This window comes from Chlamydotis macqueenii, chromosome 13 (genome assembly GCF_036417535.1).
Source record: "Chlamydotis macqueenii isolate bChlMac1 chromosome 13, bChlMac1.mat, whole genome shotgun sequence".
NCBI classification, from domain to species: domain Eukaryota; kingdom Metazoa; phylum Chordata; class Aves; order Otidiformes; family Otididae; genus Chlamydotis; species Chlamydotis macqueenii.
The window spans coordinates 21,742,995-21,767,988 of NC_141568.1; the positions used below are offsets into that span (position 1 = coordinate 21,742,995).

General features: G+C 37.8%; 1 protein-coding gene across 8 annotated transcripts in view; it reads right to left on the reverse strand.

Moving 5' to 3' along the window:
• The window catches only part of PHKB (phosphorylase kinase regulatory subunit beta), an 86,247-nt gene that overhangs the window by 12,023 nt on the left and 49,230 nt on the right, over positions 1-24,994 (reverse strand). For 4 of the 8 annotated variants that reach the window (XM_086757786.1, XM_086757791.1, XM_086757790.1 and 1 more), the window contains 12 exons: positions 18,663-18,718; positions 18,381-18,474; positions 13,735-13,818; positions 13,148-13,252; positions 12,228-12,310; positions 12,057-12,147; positions 8,722-8,783; positions 8,472-8,634; positions 7,592-7,673; positions 4,983-5,040; positions 3,240-3,330; positions 1,713-1,915 (listed from right to left, as the gene is read on the reverse strand). In XM_086757786.1, coding sequence (XP_086613912.1) covers positions 1,713-1,915; positions 3,240-3,330; positions 4,983-5,040; positions 7,592-7,673; positions 8,472-8,634; positions 8,722-8,783; positions 12,057-12,147; positions 12,228-12,310; positions 13,148-13,252; positions 13,735-13,818; positions 18,381-18,474; positions 18,663-18,718 — 1,172 coding nt within the window. Of the gene's footprint in view, positions 1-1,712; positions 1,916-3,239; positions 3,331-4,099; positions 4,191-4,982; positions 5,041-7,591; positions 7,674-8,471; positions 8,635-8,721; positions 8,784-12,056; positions 12,148-12,227; positions 12,311-13,147; positions 13,253-13,734; positions 13,819-18,380; positions 18,475-18,662; positions 18,719-24,994 lie in introns of all 8 variants that reach the window. The other 4 variants (XM_086757785.1, XM_086757789.1, XM_086757788.1 and 1 more) reach the window with 1 other exon arrangement.

The window sequence follows — 24,994 nt, forward strand, 5'->3', positions numbered from 1 at the left end:
TGCTGGTATCTACCCCCGCTGCTGAAATGCTGCGTTTTCTCTGTGAAAAAAATATGGAAGATGGAACACTTAAGTTCTAATTTTAAAGCATGCTCACTAAGTCTCAGTTAGAAGCACCTGGCCTATTCAAAGAAGTGCTTATGATCTGTCTCTTCCTAAATGTGAAAAAATAATTAATTTTTGTAGACAGTAAAGTAAATGCGGATACCATGGAATGTGCTGACACTCCAGCACGGACTATTCGTAGGTGACCTTATCAAAGAACTAAATGGAACAATCCAGCAGGTAAATGATAGTTTAAACTTGATGAAGGTTCGTGGTTTCTAAGCGATGTATAGCTTAGCCTAACCTATGCAGGACAGAACTGGACAACTGTGTAGCTGACGAGCAGTCCAGAAGTGGTGTGTGTGTCTGTAATAGGGATACTATTCAGTTGCAGGGCAGGGTGGGGGGGTGTTTTGGGGTATTTTGAAGAACAAACCCACATTTTTAGCAACCTTATAGGACAAAACAGTTTTTTCTTTACCATGGCAGTTAAGTATTTTTGTGCAGAGAACTGTTCTTGAACAATGTCTTTGTTATGCCAGGTACCAGATATTCAGACTCACTGAGGATCAGAAGTACACCTAAGTGCCTCAAAACATTTTAGGAAAAGCTGTAATGGTAAATACATTCGAACTTCAGAAGGCTTTTTATTTCCTGAAGTCCCCATTACAGACAACGCTCTAAAAGAACAAGCTATCTTTTTACGCAGATTATCATGCTGAAACTCTGAAAAGAAATAGTTTAAGTACCTTGAAACACTGCTTCCAAGGGATTTGTTCCTCATGTTTGCCAGACTTTTGAGATTGATTTAGACAAGGCTATATTATGAGCTCAGCACTTACTAGAAACCAGAGAATGCAATCATAACCATACGTTGAGCTGGAGGAGAACTGTGTGGTTTCAGAAGGGATTCAAATTCATGCTGTATCCTTCCTAGATTATCGCATTTATGCTATCTCTACCCTTCACCCATTTGCCCCAAAGCTACATGACACAGGTGACTGCTCAAGTGAGCAAAAATCTTTTGAAGGCCTCATCTAGGAGCTTTAATCCTAGACTGTATTTTTCCTCTTTCTTCCTCAAGTCCTGGAAGTCTCTGACAGTAAAAGCTCTTACTGTCCTGTCTACGTGTTGATTCTTCCCTCCGTGGCAGTACAGGACACCTCTAGCCTCCAGCTTGCCCCCGACAGGCAGATGGGGCACTCTAAAGGAAGAGCCAGCATTTGGTTTGGTGTGATCCATGATGCTTCTAGGACTCTATGTCCACATCACATGTTTACCAGTAATTAAATTTGTGCTAGTTACCAGCACTTAGTAGAGGATAAAAAGATTTCTGTAGAGATTGGCTTGCTGCCCGTGCACAGAGAGCAAACTGAGAGCAGTCTTTGTATGCACTGCAACTGGGAAGCTCAGGAAGGCACCCAGTGCACTGTATGTCCGCTGCCAGCTAGGAAACTGTCTCGAGCACCACAAATACACCTGCGTGCGTACCTGTTTTTAGCACACTAATGTAAAGCAGGCTTCCTAGAAATCTAAAATTGAGGTATACAAGCTTTGCTGCATCATCTTACATAAACCATTTCTGCAATGTAGCAACAATCTCAGTGGAAGTATGTATGTTCCCGTGCAATACTACTAGGAAGAACAACAACAGATACGTTACTGACCCAATCCGTATTTTCAGCATGCCACGGAAAAGTTCAGGTGAATTTGAGATGATCCAGCCAATATGTATGACAAGTTCCTGCTGGACTACGGCTTCCCTTTCATCTTGTAAATGGCATTTTTCATAGATGATGTTCTTAATCACTCCTGGAGACAGGGGATTAGAAATAATTTCCTCCTCTTGGCCAAAAGCTCCAAGTGTCACCTACGGTACATTGAAAACAATTAAGAAGATATGGACAGGAATAAAAGCAGCGCAGAAGCAATTCAGAAATGAAACTTTGTGAACTTTGCTTTTCTTGTTAAAATTTCACAATACAAAAGTAATTTTATGTCAATGACTGACGCTTGTTAATACTGTTAGCTGGATGCTATTAAAATACCAAATTCACTTAAGACCACAGTAATATGGAATATATTTTTCCAAATGAAAATAAAAATACAAGACCACTGCTTTGTTTTCAAAACAGGCTGTATAATCGTGACCGTACACTAGGTTTAGGTAGTCTTTCATTTCTGACATCTCAGATGTGAAGCTCACTCAAAATTCAGAATTAAATTCATATTTTGTTTTCTTATTTCTAATAGCATCCTAAAAGTTACAGTCTTGATTTTAAGAAAATATATTGCTGGTACTGAAGTGTTTAAAGGAATTTTGTTAAAATTCTTATTTGCTTTTAATCTACTGTCAGTAAAACACAGCAACACTAATTTTTCTCCTATTAAAAAGAACACTGTTATAAAGGGATCAATGAAAGCAAGTGACGTTAAAAAGCTGAAAATAAACAGCTACAAATCATGCTGCGTGCAGGTGCCGTTTCCTCGACAGCTATGTAGCGCCAGAAGCACATACCCAGACCTCGGTCTGGAGCAAGACAGAGACAAACCAGTCACGGCAGCACTGCATACGGGTGAGTACACACACACACACACCTATTTCAGTACAAAAATATGTTCTATTCAATTACTATTATTTGGAAACAGCTCTTCATGAGCTTAATTAAAATGATCGTGCTGGGAGGAAAAAGAAAAGTCCTCCTTAGGAAAGGAAGAAACACTGATGATTAAACTTTGTTTGGAACAGAAAACTAAAATCCTGGAAGACTTTTTGCTCAGCTGCCACCCATCTGTTGTCTTATGCTCAATTACTGACAGAGTGGCTACATCTTCATTAAGGAAGTCTTAAAAAAGAAGTTTTATTACTTGACTCCATCTACTTTTGTGAAATAAGAGGGCATATATAAAATCTAAGGAGTTATGCAAATCATGCCTCTTCCCTTCTTATCCCGATGCTGAACTGTCTTTTCAGTATTTTTCCGTCATTAAATAAAAGTAAATTTATTAGCCCATAGTATATGCAAGTATTAAATATATCTTCATTTTCTCCACATTATTCTTCTTAAATCAGGATTTTTTAAGCCATTGGGTACTTTTAAAAGAAGCATCAGAGGCCTTCAAAATTAAAAAGCCCATATATTTAGTTTTTCTGTTATCACTCCTTAATACATTTCTGAGGAGTAAAGACTTACCTGCTTGCCCTGAACTAAAACATTAGTAATAGATGGTGCAAGGCTGTCCACTAGTTTACCTAAAAGACTTGCTGCGAAGCGCACAACAGACCTGAGGGCAGAAAACAGAGCAATCCCACTACATATCAGAAGCTAGTTTCATTAATTCATATATAAGTTTGAAGTCTGCCACAGCAGAGATCTCAGAACTAACTCAGTAAATACATACATTACTTATACAGTGGAATTTGGATCAGATTTTGTGTCATCTTCTATGGATTTTCATTTTTTGGTCTAGATACAGGTTAATGTATCAAAATTAAATTTAGTTAGAACTCATTAAACTACCAGCTCCATAAAAAGCTTGCCGTTATCTTCTCAGTGTCATCAGAACCAGAGTTAGAAAGATTTTGCAAGAGAAGGTACAACACATTACACCAAGGCTTTGTTTTGTTTTCCAGGTAATATTTCACATGTGTAGCATGAAAAGAAGAGACTTGTGTAAACTGCTAGGTTAAAAACTAGCTGTAACTTCTAAGAAAAACATTTTTTTCATATAACCAGTTGATGGTTAAAGATATAAATACTTCTAATAATAATTTCCTGACAAAATACAAACCTAACAGACCCGTATTTGAGCTTTTCTAGCACAGGCTTTGAGGCTACTAGGAATCATTTATCCAGAGAGACAATGAAGGACTTGTACTATTCCACAGTGTTAGTAAAAAATTCACACAGTTGATGTCGATTCCTGTGAAAACTGCTATGCACTTCTTAAGATCAAGAGCAAAGCATTTCAAAAATGCATTAGCTGTACTATCAAAATGCAAATAAGCCAAAAAATATCACGGAGCTTCATTTCAGACTTCTGGGCACTTTACCTGTTTCCCATGTACCAGTAAAGTAGTAATATGTGGGGCTATAGAAGAAGAAAATTTCTGTGCAAATGCAGCACTGTAGCGCAACACCAACCTAAATGTATGTCACATGGCAATCATGGAAGAGAAATGAAAAACAGTTTACATATTTTGTTTGTAAAAATACTTTTGATTTTTACTCTTCACAAAAAAATACCACCAAAGGTATTTTAGTTCTACCTTATTATTGGCAGAGGCCCATCTAGCTATGAACAGACTAAAATGAAAAATGAAAAACAGTTTTTATATTTACAGAGTGAAAGAACAGAATTCAGGACAGGCTCAACTCACTTCTTTGATAAAAAAAAAAAGAAATTTCTACTGATCTTCAGGGCAAAGAAATTAATAAACAACATATAAATACCAATCTACTTGCTGAAGCCTTTTAAAGTTATTGTGAAAAATGACAGGCTCAAAGCAAACTATTTTGGGGCAACAAACAAACAGTGTAAGCGTTATCAACTTAAATGATTTATAATTTGATCACCAGCCTTGCTACAGAAAGCTATTGATAAAATTCTATCACGGCCTGTAAGAAATAAGAATATTAGTATTTTTTTCTCATTATTTGGATTTAACAACAACTGTACATCACAATAGCACTCATAGCAAAACCAGCTTATTGCTCTTTAATGAAAGAAAACAGTAAGAAAACACTTCTGAATTTTTTTAAAGCATTATAGATTGATCTTCAGCCGCAATGAATCAATACAATTTTGTCAGTAAAGCTGTCTGTCCCTATTTTCCCTGCCTTTAAGTGTGTAAGGATCCAGCTTTACTCTCTATAAATACATTAGGAAAAAAAAAATGGTGTAAAATAAAAGGAACATGATACACGTATACAAACCAGAGCTTTTTGCTGCCAGCTCGTCTATAGATTCTTTCAATATGCTCAGCAACAGTACCTAAATACAACAAAAAAAAAAACCAAAACACACAAACAAAACACAAGCAAAAAAAGATGCACAGGTTTGAATTTAATAGTAATAAGGTAAATTTGATGAGATCAGTTAACTCTAAATCAGCTTTAGCAAAGCACTCAGCTGTTGTGCTTAACATCTAAAATTTAGATGTAATCAAGTTCCCTATCATCCAGCTGTACATAGTCATGCAAGATGCCAGACGAGATTTCAGCTCAATTTGCTCGTGCTGTAAAGAGACCTATGATATCACCTATTCTTGCAATATACTGGGGAAAATTAATCTATGTACAGCTTTGGCCTATAAAGCTATATCTCCATCATAAGGTACATCTTCAAACTGCAGATTATCTTTTGGATACGGGGTGTAGATACTTTCTCTGCTGTCCTGCCTCTTTGTTGAGCTAAATCCTACAGGAAGTAACCAGGAAGTCTTGACAGTGCAGTTGCCTGAAGTGGTGTTCTGTCTGGACAAAATTTGTGAAAGCGGATACCCAAAACATGAGCTGTTTTCAACTCCGTATATGAACAATCAATCACCTGGTTAATCATGGGGGAGCTGAGGCTTTCATTTTACAGGAAGCTGGGACAGTGTGAGAGACGCTGTCTGATGGCTTTGCGGCTCTGCCTGGAGCAACCACCATCGTGGTCCGCAGAGCTGCCTGAGCGACTGTGCGAGCTAGCGCTGGCCGTCAGCCGTAGCGTATCGCAGCACTACTCTTCTGAAGCTCACGATCACAGTTGCAAAGTACAACTGGGGATACCGGACAGACATACAAGGCCTTCTATTGCTGATGTACTACTCTCCTTCTCCAAGCTGATCTTCTGCGTGCCGAAACCAAGAGAACATTTTTTGAAGTGTTACGTATTAACTTCGTTCTGTACAGACATGACCTCAAAAAGAGAGGGCAGGAAATGGGAAGAGTACTGCTTCTAAGTCAAAGCAGGCAGTCCAGGATTCAGAGAAGGCACAAAGTACATTAATTATATTAGCAGAACAATAGATACCATTCTTTTGTGAGCTCATAGCCGATCATAGTGCATACTGACATCTCTCCAGCTGTGCAGGGGTCAAGTGGGGACCACTGTGTGTTAAAGGTAAAAGTGGTGACAAATGTTCCATTATTTAGGCTTCACTTAGCTTCTAGATTTTAAATTCTCCAATGGAATGGCAAGTGTTTTTCATGCCAGGCAATTATTGGTGAGCAGTAAATTCATCTGTAACAACAGCAGCAGCAGCAGCTGACTCACAGAAGCATGTCAGCTGGAACACCTAAGGTTCTTCAGCTTTTATTTTTAGATTTATGTTTTATTGATTGTGTGATTATTTAATGTCAGTCTCAGTAATCTCCAGCCGTAGGAGGACAGGTACTTTTAGTCGGTGACTCAGACTGTTTAATGCAAGGTGCATATTAAAAAGGTTACCATCATCTGCTATTTTATACAGGATGGCACAAAAAGGTCTGAACAGTCAGAGGTATGTAACAGTGTTTCCTTGACCTACATGGTTTCAAGAGAGTTTAAGTTCATCATTATGATCTCACAGTCAAAAGTGGCTACGCTGGTTGCTTACAGAAGTCTGCCTCAAGTTGGTCGCAGAGCAAAGGAGAACACAGCCTCCAAAGGACTAAAGAAAGCTACTGAGGCTCTCAAAGCCCAGCAACAGCACAGGTGACACTGGCAAAAACCCTGCTTCACAGGCTACACATGCCTAACACGCAGATTCCGACCATAACGTTGGATTCACATGGTATTTCAACAGTGCACTGTGTTATCAGCCAATGAATTTTACTGCACTTTACACTGTTTTCCACGACATTTTTAATATAGCAATATGGACATAATTTAAATTTATGCCAAAATGACAACTCTTCATCAGAAGAACCAGTTGTCTTATATCAAAATTACAAAGCAGGGCTCTATAACATGAGACGGTAAGTCACACTGCTTGCTTAATAACTAAGAGAATATTATTTATCTTAACATTCTTCTTTTTCTGAGGAATATTCATGTATACGAAGGCAGCTAATGAGCAGTCTTAAAAAAAAAAAAAATCAAACCATGCAGCACAGAAGTCACAAGCCTTAGCAGCCTCTTCTGAATTATTTTACATGAATTTAAATCCTGTGCTCTAATAGAAAGCCATAATACAAATTAGAGTACAGTAACCTAGAGTAGAGTAAAATAAAAACTCAGTATAAAGCTTCACACTTCAGACTAGATGTTACAGACACACAGACTTTAGTTTCAGTTTTCTATGCAAGGTCAAATCCCCTATTTTTTTATATCTATGTGTTCAAAATTACAATGCGGTACAGCACCTGCCTACAAACAATCGAAAAGAGTTCATATATTCAGCAGCAAATTCCCCATCATGCTATGAATCTGCATGTCCCATTTAATGCAGAAATTGTTTTAAATGAAAAGAAAGCTGCACAACTGCTTGCATGTGTGGCCATTATTCATGTTAATTACAACTAAACATACAGCTGCTTCCTGAAATACTCAGAACAGTCAAAAAAAAAGAAGCTCTTACCTTCCTTGGTAATAAAATTCGGTCCTTCCCTTTTAAGTAATACACTCGCAAGTAATGCTTGACTTGCTAGGCAATTGCAGTCCTTAAAAAAAAACAGCAACAACATAACCACAAATTTCAAATTCTCAGTGAAGCAAAATCAGAAAAGCTATTAAAATTTCAAGTGAAACCAAAGGGCCTTTTTTATTTTTTAAATTAGAAGTCTACGAATTTCATTTTTAAGGGAACTTCACAACTATTTCATACCCTACACATGTTGGACCCTTGTCACCGCTGCTTGCAGAGGCTTCTCCATGGTACAAATTAAGTTGTAATATTTTGGCCTCATAAATGTTTCCTGATTTCCTGACCTTGAGTTCTGTCATTTACAGCAGAAATGCTCGTAATGACATTGGGAACCAAGCAGAATACTTTGTGAGTTCCTATGAACACTAGATCTAGAAACAGTCACTGGTAGTTTTCTTCTAGATACAGGGGAAAATGCCAGATTGGAACTTTCCCTTGGTATCGTTAAGAAGATACCAGTCTATCAGAGTAAATACCAACCGCTGAAGTCTTTTGAACTTTAGTCTAGCAAGAAAATATCTATTCATACTTTTAGATGGTTGTTTATTACCAGAAGATGATTTGGGTAGCTGGGAGAAATGGAAACCAACAGCTACAGCCTGAAGGGCCAGAAAGTTCTGTGATGTTAAGATAAAGGACTGTCAAGAGGGAGATTCTCCGAATATGAAGAGGAACATCAGACATTTTATGTTACTAGCTATGTTATTAACATTGAACCATGATCTAAGCCCGCTGCCGTTAAAAAGAATACCAGCACACAGTTTCTCATTTCATGAGAATGAAGTTACACTGTATTTTTATCAAATTTTCTTACATTAAGCTTCTGCAGGATCTCATATGTTGGCTTGTTTTTCCATTCATTAATATTTACATCTGGTTGCTGCTCGAGTTCAGGAGCATTTGGAGTACTAGACTGTCTCTTGACTTTTGAATGTTTTGGAAGATCCAACTCCTCCAAGCTCTTAAATTCAGGAGCCCTGAAAAATATTATTTCATTTCTTCAGAGTTCAGAAAATATTTTAATTATCAAATACTTCATCATTATTATGTACACATAGCCTTACTCTTCTGTTTCAGTGATTCTTAGGAAGTCAAGCTGTTCAACAACTGCTCCAGATATTAATGTCTGAAATTAAAGAATGAAAAAATTAAAAAAGATGCAGAAATGTACATAACTATATAGTTGTCTTTTGATCTCAATATATTGCTGGTGGTTTCCACCGAGAAAGTAGTTCCTTTAACTACAGTTCCAAATATCTTTATACTTTCAAAATATTTGTTCTCCTTCTTAATATCTTAGCTTAAGACAGCAGAAGTCTCTTGGGGTTGCTGTCTCTTTTTTGCTGGCATTCTGCTGTTCTTTTGCCTGCAATGTACAACCTAATTGAGCAAGTACGCGTCCAGCCCCCCTCCCAAAAACAGTCTGATAAGGACCTGACAACCTGAGATAAGGATTTGTATTTCTCAGAGTCCTGCATGATACCCGTGTTCTGGATCATAAAACTCATTGTTTCAGGGATTGCTGAAGGATGGCTAGTTCTCTGGTCAGTCTGAGTGACGCTACAGGAAAACACAACACAATAGCATCTCCTACTCTGCAGTCATTCCTTAATCCAAGGATGCTTGCCCTAAGTTTGCCCATCAAATGCAGCTTACAACTACTTCCATCTCAGAATATTACAGACCTGAAATTAAATGTTGCATTTATCTCACGTAGTGATTACAATTCATTCATTCCAAATTTACATGAATTCCTACTTATATACTTCCAGAGGAAACTTAACGTACTACAGCATTTTTAGGAATGCTTTTTAAGACTGCTTTTTGATGGTTCTCATTAGCTAATTAAAACTGAATATGTATTGTGAACTTTTAAATTCAATTTTCATTGTACAAAAGTTGCAGTAAAATGTTGATTTGTTACACTGTGGGATGATTAATATTTAAAAAACTGCTTTGCTTTTATTGCTAGTGTCATTCATTCTTTGACTTGCCTACCTGCTTGAACACATGCCAACAGTGGAAAGAGGCAGGGGTTAGAGATGTACATTCTATCTCTAGGCATGCTTAAACACATGCATCTAAATGAAGCAGCTGAATACAATTCACAAAGATTCAATATATGTTTTGTTGGAATAGATTAATTATTTAAGAAAACACCACGAACTATACATGTTGCTTGTTCTTGTCCCAAATCCTCCCCTATAATGAAACAAGGCTGTTTCCAAAAGGCGACAACTGTGCAGTGAGATTGAGAGATTACAGTGACACCAACGGAGAAAGCACACCGTATTGCACCAGTAAACATACCGATCACCAACATCTACCATTCATTTATGAAAAGGGTAAAAGAAAGAGGGAAAGGCTTTGGAAAGCAGCAAAAGAGAAAGGGACCTTAATAAATAAAGAGATGCAAGACAATTTCCATTTAACCCAAACCGATTTTAATATCCTTAGCTTACTGCTGTAACAGGAATTAATTCTTAATAACTAATATGCTGCAATATAATTAAACATGTTGTACTGCCATATGGGCAAGTTAGCACTTTGTATTTATGGATGTGGTAAGAATTTCTCTTGTAGGTTTTTTTTTTAAATAGATTTCATCCAATCTACAGGGGGATGGAGCAAGTATGTAACTGGATTTAATGAAGTTGTATTAGGGCCCTGTTACATCAACGATTCTCTCAATGGCAGATCCATTGGAAGCGATTTCTGCACATGACTCAACCCACTCTGTCAATCTACAAACGTTACCAGCTCTTCACTTCTGCAATATTAACTGTTATTAACCAAATCTGGTTTTGTTTTGCCTGATCATTCTACAGTTTTAAGTTACAGCACAGTTAGACTCAAGTTCATCAGCAGAACTGAAACAGGGCAATGACCGACGACAAACCTGGGAGAGCAGAAATCACCTGTGCTGGACCTGTCATCAATAGTTCAAATAACTGCAACCTTAATCTGGCACCAGAAGACAGCTGGAGCCCGGCTAACAGTGATCCTTCCTCCCCTCTGCCACTCCTGCCTGCGTGGTTCCTCTGCTGGCTCCGTGCAGGCCTGACCCACAGAGAGCTGGAAACCGCTTTGCAGCAGAGGCCAGGCATCACATCACTTAACCAATCTTAACTATCTTCAATGGTAGATCATGACTGCAGGCAACAGATGAAGCCTCAGGGAGCTCATAGTACCATTTTAAAGCATCATACCTCATACAGCTGCTTTTTTTTTTTTTTTTAAGGTGCCTTAAAGGCAAATAAACATTTATTTGTAGTTCTACCATGTACTCTTTTTAATAGATAACAAATAAAGCAAAGACCAATGACTGTCAACTTCTTAAATACTTTAAAACTAATAATTTTTTATTATTATTATTATTTTTTTAAAGATATTTCCAGAAGGTCGATGAGTATGGAAGAAGTTTACTCCCTAACAACTGTAACAGTGTAGTGCTTAAAATAAGGGCACGTTATACAGACTGAGACATTTCTTGCTTGCTGGTATATCAATTTAATCAAATGCAAATGCAAGGCAAGAAAGTCATTGCAGCTCAATTTAAAAAAAAAAAAAAAAAAAGAAAACAACAAAACCACCTACACAACACCACACACTGTCAACAAATGAAAGGATTTCCATGGCCAGTAATGGCATTTGCTATAAGGCAAGAAAATGGTAACAGGAGAAACTACATTACCTACGTGTGACCAGTAGAAATACATAAATATTTGAAAGATTACAAGGACAATTTAAACTATTATAGATATGAGTTTTAATTTAAAAATGAGCCACCTCTTCGACAAATTCATTATTTTCTAGGGAACAATAAATGGTAACTGTGTCTTTGGTCTTCTCCCTTACAAAAAGAGAAGTTCTTGAATAGCTGTAAACTAAGATTAACTAGCACATGTAAGTATCTAAAACCAGCACCTGACTCAGCAATTTTCACATTTTAATGAAGTATACTTCCTGCTTTAAGATTAATTCAAAGAGCAAAGATAAAAAACTAAATCTTGGTTCTTCTAAGAATTTTAATATATGTGAGGCACCTTTTTTTTCCCCCTTTGTTGATTATCTTCTAATCAAAAGAAATCCCTCAACGCCTGACATTGTGGATTTATCCTTTGGTGGTAATTTCACAAGATTGCCAAACATAAAAAAACCCTCTTCCGAAAATCCTCTATGAAGATTATCACTTTCAAAAAACTCATCAAAAGGAATTACAATAAACCCATTTTCATTTGAGATAAAACAAAACCTATACCAAATATCTTGGTTCTTGACTCCTTAATTTTATGACTCTAAATAAAATACTCAGAGGTCACATGAAAAACAAAAGCAGTAAGAATACACGTACCAACAGTAGGAGGTGAGAACACAACATTCAGGGCAAACATCATACCTGCACTCTGTCAACATGAACTTTCACTCCTCCGACAACTCCTTTTCTAAAGGCTGCCAACATATCTAATATCGGATTGAATCTGCTCCCTCTGAAATGGGAAACAGAACTCCATTAATCTTGCAATTAAGTAAACATCACACTGCAAATGATGCTTTTCTCTCTCTCTACCTTATATTGTCTTCTCGGATAAGTACAACAAACAGTGGACGACCATGCATTTTCCAGTACTGCTTAATGAACTGCAGTGCATTCTAGGTAAGAAATAATACGTTAGTCACAAAATAAAAATATACAAGCACAACGTACCAAAATATACAGTACAAGATATTAGAACAGCTAACTTAAAATAACAGCACTGAAAAACCCAACAGATTAAAAAAAAACCTTAGCTAATAAACCACTAAGATTTCTTTGACAAATACAAGCTACTTTCAAGCACTGCTATTTCACAGTTTTTCTGAAAATACTCCCAGCATGTATATCGACGACACCCTAAACCACTAGACAGCGTGTGGTGTACTGAACTACAGATAATGGCCCAGTAAGAATGCACAAGAATCCAGGGTTGAATCCTAGCCACTAGCTTGGAACAACCAGTGCCACCTTGTACGCGCTTGAGGAGCTGCTTGAGCACAGGGGACGTGACAGGGAAGCTCTACGCCGCTGCCTGCCTTAAAATTAGGGAAGGAAGGCAATTTTTCACATTTGTGCAAAGTCGAGCAATATTTCCTCCAGGTGAGGCTTTCATATTTCCCTCAAACAGATCCGTCTCGTTCCTCTTTTCAGCCAAGAACATTTGTTTTCCCAAAGAAACAAATGGTAATGTGCTTGCTGCACCACAGCATTCCCAGTCACTGCTGGGTGAGTTTTTTGTCAGATATACATACACACTAGACCTCATAGTGGGCTGACAGGATATTCATCTTAAAACACTTTCCAGCATAAACTGCAACTTTGTTTTTATATTATAAGAATACACACTATACAGTGTTCCCCTTTCAGTCTTCTATTTTATCAAACTTCTCAGGTGATTCTTCCGCAGGCTCTATTTTTGTCAGTTTCTCAAAGGAAAAGTTACACATAAATACCTTGATGTCATCAATCAACATCATAACATCCTGAGACATGTAGAAATCACTTAGATCAAAAATGATCGAGTAGCACACTACAGTCTTTCCTAGTATTCGATAAATCTGTTGAGAGAGAAAGCTTCCATTAATCTTTTCTTTAAAGTATCTGAAGTACTGAAGTAGCTGAAAAGGTAAAAAGGTATTTTGAAATTATCGAAGTGTAGAATCCACATAGAACAGTTGAATTAAAGAAAATATTAAAGATAAAACCTACGTATCTAATTTAAGGTTTTTACTAGGTATGCAGATCTACGTCTATTCCAGTTAAAGCAGTTCACTTTTTCACCATTCAGCCCGTTTTGGCCAAGCACTACTGTAACTGGATGTCTACAAAACATATGACAGTTTAACAGTAAGCCAGAGCATACACATTCATAACAGCAAAGTGTATTACAAGGACTTTAAAAGAAGATACATGCATAAAATAAACTTACATTTCAATTCTATTTAAAATCATTCAGAATTTAAATTTAGTTCAGAGACTAATTCAGTGTGTATCTGAAATACTCATCAATAGGAGTAATATAAAAATTTCTCGCAACAACCTTTGATGTTCCAAGGCATCCTATAGGCCTGTCCGGTCTTCCAGATAATCCCAGTTTGTCATTGACTCCCAAATGGAAATAAGCCTGTGAGAAAGAATCATGAAAACTGAGTGGAACCTAGACACAAGCCTTTCTTATGCCCCTACCGGCTCTCACATAGAAAGCTGGGCGCATTCTGCTTCCATTAGAAAGGAAGATTCATAAGATGGGGTCACTGTTTCCACTGGTTTTGGTTTTTTTAAAAACATGCATCTATATAACAACAATCAATAACGTGATAGAACACTTGATTTGATAAGCGTACAGTTCAAAGACCACGTTCAATCCTTTTGATAACAACAGGTACCTTTACAGCAATGAGAAGTCAACCATGCAACTGAAGCAAGAACCACAGGACGCAAGAGGCCAAGGCGCAGGCAGCCTGCTCCCCAGCAGCCAGCCAGCCGTGCCTGCGCAGCTCGTCTCAGTGCCGGCAGAGCAGCGCTCTGACGCTGTGACCAGGGCACATGGGCACAGCTTCAAGCGTGGGCAAAGCATCGGAGTCCTGCCTATCTGTAGGGTTCCAAAATTCAACTAAAACTTGTTGTTTCTTATATTAGGTCTTATTTTTACCTTCTTACTCTTATTATTTCTAATCTGCACAATTAAAATACTTTAAAAATCGATAAAAAAAAACTATTTCAGCGAGCAATCTGAAGGATTCTTTTTTAATGATCATTTGTGCTTACTGTCTGGCCAATTTTGCCTTCTGTAATGCTTTTCCAATGCTGATACAAAGTAAAACAGTACTACAGCAACTCTTCAAAGATCTTTATTCTAATTTTAGTAAAGGCCTGCAAAATTAATGCATCAACAACACAGCAAGAGGGAATTATTTCATTATTCATTGCTTGATTCTTATTTGAGTTAAATTATGTATGCCTAGTATTACTTCAACTGATATAATTTCTATTAAAGAAATAATCTTCATTTATTACAGTGTATGAGAATAAAACCATTAAAAAAAAACCCAGCTAAGCTGTGAGTAAGACAGTACAAACATATCAGTTAAACTGGACCGAAAGGTGTAAATTTTTCCATATTTGGGCTGCTTCAGGTGAGGAACCCACCATTACTAAAACTTCAGAACATTCAAAATTCAGAACATTTTCCTCAGCTCAGTCTTTCTTTACATTATCAGAAGATAATTCAGAAGCAAATGGAGGCGAACATTTGAAAAAGCATTATACTCAATAGCTTTTTACTGCTGTCAGCTTGGGGCCTTCCTGATACTGCCTATGTTTCTGCATTAATATTAAGAACTACTTAAAAAAGAAAATAAACAAAATGACCTACAGCGCCTGTTCATCCAGACTAAGTAACTATATTCAAGTGGGAAAGAGAGACGTGAAAACATATAACCCATCTATACATAACAAAACCAAAAGAATGCCGACCCCCTTTTTGTCATAAATAACGGAGACTAGAAGCATGGCAGGAGACATTATAATGTAACACTAAAAGGCTCCTCATTTTGCTCATACGTAAAACATAAAATGTTTCCTTAGCAAAACCAGAACTCCAGCAGCATTGCAATATTGTCTCTCTCCTTTAAGATCCTCCCTTTGACTTGACGCCTCTTGCTGCTCTGCAGTCTACTAAAGCAGTTTCATCTTCTGGTAACAGCCTTCCAGCTTGATCTGGTCAATCACAACGTCTGTTCAGATTCAGCACCAGAGCACCTGAACAAATCTACAGTTTCATGCAAGTCTGGCTGCTTCAAGCAGTTGTTTTGGTTTTTTTTTTTTTATTAAAATGCCCTTCAGTTCTGGAATACTGAAGCTGCTAACAGCAAGAAACAGCTGTGAGAACAGACTGACTGTTGGTTTGTCTTACAAGAGTGAACCAAGCTAGACTTGTCTTTCACACAATCTCTTTCTGTGTTCTTTTATCTGTTACTGGTCTAGGCCCATGGAGTATATTGCTGCTCTCCCGTACTATACTTCCACTACATATATAATTTTTTTCCCATATATAGCATGCATCTTGTCCCATTTTCTTGTTTTCCTCCTCTTCCTCTTTTCATTCCCTCCCTAGACTCTGTAGATCCCTAGATACACGACCTCTAGTCCTACTTTCAATCCCTAATTTTCCTCAGTCAATGTCTCCCCCTCACCTATTTGTTTCTTTCTACACTACTTCTCTGGACACATGCCTGTTTAAGTCTAGAGGTTTAAACTGTTATCATGTGCTACTAGACCAGTTCAAAAGTTTCTAGTTCAACACTCTTGAGAATTGACAGCATCGGAATAGCAAATATTGAGATCCATGTTTTTACAGATCAACTCTCTTTTCCCAAAAATACAGATAATTGTTCCAGTATTAGCTTCCCCTCCCCATAAAGGATGACAAACACTACCAGGGGTTTTTTGTTTCCTTGGTTTTTGGTTTGTATTGGTTTTTTGTATAAACCTGGAGATCAGACCTCAGTTCTCATCATAGACCAAACACTTCCATTACTTCAACTTCACAGCTATCCAGCTCTACAGCTACAGCAGAGCCTTTTCTGGAAGCCCACTAGGAAGAGGTTTTGTATGAGGCGATTTAATATTTTCATTATATTCTTTTTAAAAGTAAATTCTGATGAGGCATGTGTACTTACTTATCATGAGTATAAAGAAAAAGTCAGAATTAACAGATGTTTCACCAGCTTTTGAATAATAAATCCTAACACAGAAGTTGTCATGGCTAGGAATTTAATTGATAATAATAAAAGTTAATGAAGGTCTCATGCTTTTGTCAGGGAGACCAAAGAAATTATGGATGAGAGAGAGACAATGTATGCTTCTACAGTAAATTTATGGAGTTTCTATTTGTTAAACCAAAATTTCAGGTACAGAATTTCAGGACAAATAGAGTCAGAGAGAATCCATTTTGCAATACATTATCAAGAAAACTACTGAGCAAAACTGGGCTGAGAAATGACCAAGGCTGAATGTAAACAAGGACATTTCTCTCTGTTTAAGTACTTCTCGGGTGTTAGTGGCAGTCGTTACATGGGACAAGCATTTTCTGAATAAGCTAGCAAGGTTTTGGTACATCAGTTATCCTCACAAACTTATGAAGCCTGAAATATGTTGCTATGTTCTCTATCTTTGGTTTTACTTTTTTTCCTGTGTCCTACAAACTTCCGACACAGATAATGGCATCAGCCACATGATCCTGATTTCAGAAGGAGAGACTTGCATGGTGATTTGTTCCACAACTGGACCTTCAGGACTGATAAACTAAATATGTTTATTAGACCTCCCCCAGACAGTCAGAACTCACCACTCTTGTTTTGAGACAATTCTTACAATTCAAGTCAGTCCAGAGGTTTATGTACCTCATTAGAATAGAACAGACTACTTCAGTGGGAAGGGACCGACAACAATCGTCCAGCCCAACTGCCTGACCAACTCAGGGCTGACCTGATCCATGACCAAACCTCAGGTGGTGAAGTACAAAATACACCCAGGGCACATCTGTGAGTCTGGATCAGCTTACTTGTCTGACAGTTTCCTACAGCTGGTTAAGGCTGGTTTACGTACAATGGGACGATTTTCAAGGGCTTTTTTCAGAGGAAGGGTTCAGCTGTATCAGAGAGAGAGGTAAACAGGCAGCCAGTAACCATACAGATTTTTATTAGGACTTTTGACAAGTACACCTACAATCGCTGATCAACATATTTATCATTCAGAGTAGCATTTGTCATAGTCTTTATATTTAAATGTATTTCCAGGACAAACAGCAGTGGATAGCTTGAAGCATGTATTCAGTGTAGCCAAAGTGCTACATATAAAAGACTCAAAATGACTGAACAGAAAAAAAGAGACCATAGTAGTGCTGAGAGATGCTGAGAAGGAGCAGTACAACCTGTAGATGCCCTTCATCTTTGACTGCTGGCTTCACATGGTGTTGATAGCCACCTGAACAGGTCCACCTCAGCGGCATCACCAGTGAGGCTCAGTACAGACAAGGCCTAAAGGCCAGCCTCTCCAATGAAAGGATATCACTCCATTAGGAGACTACTGGAAAAAAACAGTAGCCTTCACAGAGGATGAAGGAGATTCTAAAGGTGTCCTTCATCGCAGTAATTTCTGATCGTAGATTTTTAAATATGCTGAGTTGAAGGGGTAAACCAAAAAGCGTTTAAACACCAAACCTCCTGGATATAGTCAACTCAAGAGACTCCTAAAAAAACAGTTACAGAACACTGTATAATGCCTGTTATAAGGGATACACCATGAAATTATATGATGGGTTATGCCTATTGCCTTAATCCAGTTCTTTGACTGTTGCTCATTTGCTTGTTTCTCCATTAAGTTTCACTTAGTCTGCTGTGCTATTAATATTACTAAAATTTCATTAGTTGTCCATTACTCTTTGAAAGTGGCTCGGGTAAGAAGCCTGATCAGGTAATATCTGCCCAGAGCATCTGGGCTTCAGAGTTTCACTGAAAGCTCTCACTAGGCCTGTATAACAGACCAGCAGCAGCATAGCTTGCAATTGAATTCAAATAACACAAAATGGTGGATAACCAGCTTAAGAAGATACATGATATCAATTCCTACAGTTACAAAAGAAATATATAGGTAGATAAATAATTTCAAATGCAAATTCCTTACTTTGACCAGTTCTTTCTGAGCCCATATCTGAATTGGTTCCACCTGCTGGGGGGTCTGAGTTTGGATTCCATATGTGTTCAGAAAAACTTGGAGGCTATGAATGAAATAATGACAAATTTAATGACAAATCACGGAATAGTCTTAGTTTTAACTATGATCTTGGCAGCATTACACAAGTAGCCATATTATATTCTATGCTTCCTTTAATATCTTTAGCAAATTTAAGATGTCTTGTTTAACACTTCCCTAATATATGCATTCTTAATAAAAGTAAATACATACCGCTGACTTTCTGCTATCAGGGCCACATGTACTACCAAATCATTTTCTAAAGGACCCTAGAAAATAATGAAAAAATATTTATTAGCATTTACTAAATAAATACTTTGTTAGGTGTAGCATGAATAGCGATGTCTATTTAAAATTCACAAGTACCACAGACATCACTGTCTCATCGCTTTTTCTTACTGTGTAAACAAACTGAAAGAACAGCACAGGACTAAAACTTGTAAATCTCAAAACTACGGGAAGACCGTCCCATTAATAATACTTTGCAAGATGCATTTCAGAGAATTAATAATAAAGAGGTTTCTGGTAATAATTTCCACTGTTTGGTTTGGTTTGTTTTTTTGCTTTTAATTTTAAAAAACCATGTAGGAAAACATTTTGCTTCATACAAAAACTTAGAATTTATACAATCAATGTATTTCCTTTATGCCTGATATGACATAATGTTTTGATACACATTTTTGTAAAGAGTTAAATAACACAGCTATTTGTGCAACTGAAAATATCCACTTTAAAATAATGAACTGATGATTTCAACCCTTTACTCTGAAATATTTTGATCAGACAGCAACTCTTTACAGTTATATGACAAATATATGACATTTTACAGGAGATAACTGCATTTTCTTGCATTGTTTATAACACAGATACTTCAGGTTTAAAAGAAATACTAGTATTTAACATCAGCAAACCAAGCAAATAGGAATGAATTCAATTTGTTGGGTGAAATCACAGACTCGCCTCCCTGGGTGCTGAAATGGCAATTCACCTTTCTTTCACTGGCATTTGGTATTGCTAGATTAAAAATGAGATGTCTGAGTTACTCTTTGTTCATTTCTTTTCTGGCATTCAATGACTGTAAAATCAAAAGAACTCAGAGCAGCACACATTTTCATTCCTAAAACGCCTTTTGTCTGCTTTTGTTTAGAAACTACCAGCATAGGATGACAGAAGTTAAACACATCTTCCATCAATCGATTATATGCAAAATTTTCTGTGAAGATAGATGGATGGACATATTGATTCAGAACAAAGAGTTCAGAGCGAATGCTTGCTCGTTCAGGCATCAGTGAGCCTTGATATCAAGTTAGATCTTATGAATTTGCAGAAGTTCTTAATCACATTGTCCCAAAAGTCTATCAGCACTACATTTCTGCTAAAAATTTTGGAGTTTTTGCCACAAGAAGTAAGTTTGTGATGAAAGTATGTGCACAAAGAGACCAGATAAGAAGTCAGAAGTTCAAGTGACATTAAAAGATTTTCCTCCTCAGAATAAGGTGATCAAGTTATCAACTGCATTTAAAAAAAAAAACGGCAATAAAATTCAAAGCAATTCTCTACCATAATCAGTGCATTACGTTTATAAAACAAAAAGCAAAGACCCCACAGAAAACAAGTGAGCCCCCTCCAAGACTGTACTGATTTATAGACAGCCTGTGAACTAACCTGGGGAGTGGTCTTCAAGTTAAGGCTCAACTTCATTATTCCTGTATTAATGACATATTGAGTGGGACTGTGTAACCCCAGCGTCAGCTGCACATAAACCTGTGCATTCGGCATCTCCGCTGATGTACTTCCTTCTCCGATAGCAGTACTAACGCCTCTCGGCACAGACAGACCCAAGACACAACTCATTTGCAGCAGCCAGCGAGCGCTGTCTTTAATGTGGGCCGTAACAAAGCAGATGCATCTGCAGCGCAACTGGCACAACACAAAATCCATGGGAAAAATAGCTAGACATTTAAAGCGTTGTGGAAAAAAGTTCAGTTTTAATGTTTCAATTTCACATTTGTCTAATAAAGCAAGCTAAGGCGTTGTTTGCACAATATCGATCACTGTCTCCCCCAAGACACTGCAACAGACGCCCCCCACCCCAGGTTCACCCTTCTGCCTGGCGTTTTCACACTGGACAGCGGGCAGAAGGATCTGCTGCAACTATATTCTGCATGCTGTGCAAACGCTAAATATACCCCAGTGCTTCCAGACGACCAAGATAAAAGACAGGTTAGTTGTTCTTCCTCTAAAATTAAAAAAAAAAAAGAAAAAAAAAGAAAAAAAAAATCTGGTTTTAACAAGGTTATAAACTGCTGGAGGAAGGAAAAATGGAAAAACCCCTGAGTCTATGCCTGGCACAAGCAGAGAAAGCAGCTCAGTATCAGTCTTCGCTGCACTCTCGCTGGACAGATGCTGTCATTATATGCCTTTCTGCACACATTCCCAGGAAATCTCAGAACTCCAAAAAAAATCCATTCATTTTGAGAATGTGAGAAAGTGGGCACAATATTCAAGAACACAGATTAAAACGGTACCTACTGGGCTTTCCAAGCATAAGGAGCGAGATGAGGAAAACAGAAATAGCATGCAACAGAAGAAATTACACTTAACTCAGATAATCCACCTTGCTGCTGCAAAAGTACAAGGGAACTGTCACAAAACACATCTGCTTCTGGAATCATCTATATACTGCTGAAGGGTTTATGGTCAATGCTACTAACACACCAGACTTTTAAATTAAATTAATTTTAAATTAAATCCTCACAAAAAAACTACTTAGTCCACAAAGCAAAACCTTAAAAGAATACAGTCATCATACACAGTCAGAGCATTTCATTAATTAAATGCTACCCTCTACATATATTTCAAGTTAACCCAGAAGATAAATGAGTCTTACTTGAAAAATCTAGTAAGACTCTAATTTTTTGTCAAATACACAATTCAATATACGACAGAAATAAATCAGCTTTCATATGCTCCAGTAAAATACAAAACAAAACCAGAAAATCCACGCCCCATCTTATTTCTCAAATGTTCTTGTTACTACACAGGCCTTCTTATACCCTAAATTCTCCCAAAACAGAATGCCACAACCAAAACTGGGTTATCATATAATCTCTCCTGGATGTGGAGACAGTAAAAAGGAGGAATAAAATAAGCTCATCTAAGGAATCCGGTTCTCAAGAATTATCCCCACTGAAAGACCATGACCTGCACTATCTTATTTCAATAAAGCAAATGGAGCACAGATAATTCCATTTTCTTTTTTAGCTCATGAATGGGATTTAACCTGGAACACTACTAATCATTTAGCATTATAAAGCAAATCATTAGCGCAAAGGAGAGTATCTCTGATTGCTGTTAGACTGGACTGTGTTTTGGAACACAGACTAAAACTAGCAAGGAGAATCCTGTGCCAGTGCCACACTGGCATTTCCCCAGGAGGGAACATAAGGAGACCTCTTCCTGAAAATGAAAAATAAAGGTTTTGGGGCATTAACTTAGGAGAGAAAACATTTCCTTTTAACTATAAACAAACTAAATTAATATTTTAGTATTAGTCATTAAGTTTTTACGATACTGCTCATTTGATTCCCCAGTTTTCCACAACAAATGAGATTGTCCTCTTTTATCAGATCTCCTAGGTCGAGTGATGCACTCACAGCTGTAGTTATATAGTTATATATAGTTATATATAGTTATATAGTTATAGAGTTATATATAGTTATAGAGTTATATATAGTTATATATAGTTTTCATTGTAATTTTGCCTTTGCAGGTCTACATCACATTACATTCCCTTAACTAATTCTAGAATACTGGTGCTTCAAAACTATAAAACTGTGGCTGGAGTATCTGAAATACTTTTCATTGCCTGCTTGCTTAAATCTACACAATTATGTGGGCATCAGATATGTTTTTGTAGTGGCACCAAAGTCTCAAACAAACTAAATCACATTTTTCAATGGCAAGTGTTTACAGAGTCAATGCAATCAAAATATGAAAATATGCCTACATGGAAAACGCATTTCTCTGAGAAATATTTCCTCAGCACAAGGCTTCAAATAAGAATTTCAAAAGCCATCTTTTCGGTACATCACCTTCCAAAACACTGTACCTCAACAAAATTTATATACACTGGCATCTGAAATTTTTTACATATCCTTATTTATTCCTTACAGGAATTAAATTTAATAAAAGTGGAAATACTTTTCTGTTCTATCTAATTGAATAGCTATTTAGCTATATGAAAAAGAGAAAACATCATTAAAGAGAAGAAACTACTTTAGATTTCCAAAGACATAATTAAGACTTGTTGCATTCTCATTTTGTATTTTATTTTTAGGCATTTTCCTAGCACTTTAAGGCAAACACTAAATACTGATTTTGCATAAATCAGCTCAATTAGATAAAATGGCATAATAAAATATTCAGACAAAGTGTCTAAGCAAATTTAAAATGTGGATTTAAAAAAGTCAGGGTCAAGACGCTCAGCTGGAAGTTGAAGTCTGATGACTTTACCTGCAAGACCTGTGCTGACAAAGCACACCTCACTCATGGCAATACATGTACACAGCTCCCTTTTACTCTTTAACTTTCTCTTAATGATGACCTATTTGCACTAACATCTGTATCAACAAACATTTTGCCCTGATACTAATTTAACAGTAATCACACACAAAATACAGCAGCACCTGTTTCAGTACAAACAGTCCCAACAAAATTCCACAACCCCCTGGTTAGCGCTGGTCACTATTTCTACATCCCCGCTCAGAGGCTACAACAACAAAGGCCTGACGCCACCATCGTCTAGAATCCCCATTCATTCAGAAGTGCCCCTCTTTCTTCTAAACCACCTCGAGAAGCACATGTAGTATCTTGGATAGTTTTATCATTTATGTATCAAAAAAAGCATGCACAGTCATCTATAGCAAAGAAGTACGATCACTGGGAAGAACAGAGGTATGAGTAGACCTAGACCTTCTTTCTTGCTTCATTTATTTACCATTCCACATACATGGCAGTGAACAACAGAAAATCTGTCTCACAACCTCTTACACACAAAAGGACAGACACAGCTACAGGAATTGCTGAACATCTTGATCTAACTCAGATTTCTATAAAGATTTTTAGGTTTAAGGAAAAAAAAAAAGGGTAATCTTGTCCTCTCTTGATTTCTAGCTTTCAAATATAACATCAGTCTCGTGTATCAGAATATGTTCAAAGATCACCTTGGGAAGGTCTTCTCTTTCTCTTATCCTGACAACAACAAAAACATTAATGATCCCAAACACGGAAAATTTCTGCCAAACTTTTAGCAAATTTAAGTAGCTAGAGACAACCTTTACAGGGAAAGATTAACAAGCACCACCTCCACCAAGTTGTCTGAGAAAAGCATAATCGCTCTTTCAGATAATAGCGTAGACAATTGCTGAGCACTGAAAGAACACGAGGACAGTATAAGCACTTGAGAATGACAAACCCTCTAGTCTAATCTCCCTTTTAATAGTGACAAAGCTTTTTCTTTTTGCATTGTTTCGCAGATGAAACAAAATATCAAAATGAGCTGTTTAAGTTATTTAAAATTCTTTCAACACTGCTGGGCTTTTAGTGTCCATATTATATTGCTGAATTTTACCAGGTAACTGCATTTTACTAAGTTCTTTATTGACCTATAAATTGACCACCAAGTAAGTTATGGTAAAATAAATTATTATTGCATTATTTATCATCTCTTTTCGAAAGCTCCCAGGGCAAGGACTACTTCTCTCTGAAGATCTGGAAATTCCCTATCATATAACAGGTACTACACAAAATAGTTTTTCTGGTTTTGTTCTGTGAGGGGGGGCTGCGATGGCAGCTTCTGTAGGAAACTGCTGGAAGTTGTTTCCCCTTTGTCCAGTGGACTCGGCCGGGCCTGGGGTGGACCTGCTGCTGGCCAGGGCCGAGCCGATTAGTAGCAGAATGTTCCCTGACAATGCCTCTGCGGTAACTTATTTAAGAAGAGGAAAAATAGAAAAAAACGGAAAAAAAGAAAAAAGAAGAAGAGAAGTGAAGGAGCTGAGCGGGGGCAGAGAGGGGGAGGCGCGAGCTTCATGGGCCTTGCGCCCCTCACTCTCTGGCCTCCCGCCGGGCGGCGTCTGGGCCTGACTCGGCCTGGCCTGGCTGGGAGAAGTGGAGAGGAGACGTGAATGAGATGTGAAGAGACCCTGAGAGGCGTCCGCCAGCCTGTTGTGAAGGATTTCTGGTGAGAGGAACAGCTGCAGACACCAAGGGCAATGCAGAAGGAGGGGGAGCAGTAATGCAGCTCCTGGGCAGAATTCCCCTGCAGCCCGTGGTGATGGCCATGGTGAGGCCGGCTGTGCCCCTGCAGCCCATGGAGGTCCACGGAGGGGCAGAGATCCACCTGCAGCCCGGGGAGGACCCCACACCAGGGCAGGCGGGTGCCTGAAGGCAGCTGTGGCCCGTGGAGGGCCCGCTGGGACAGCCGTTCTGGAGGGACTGCACCCCGTGGAAGAGATGACCCACGCCGGAGCAGTTCCACGAGGGAC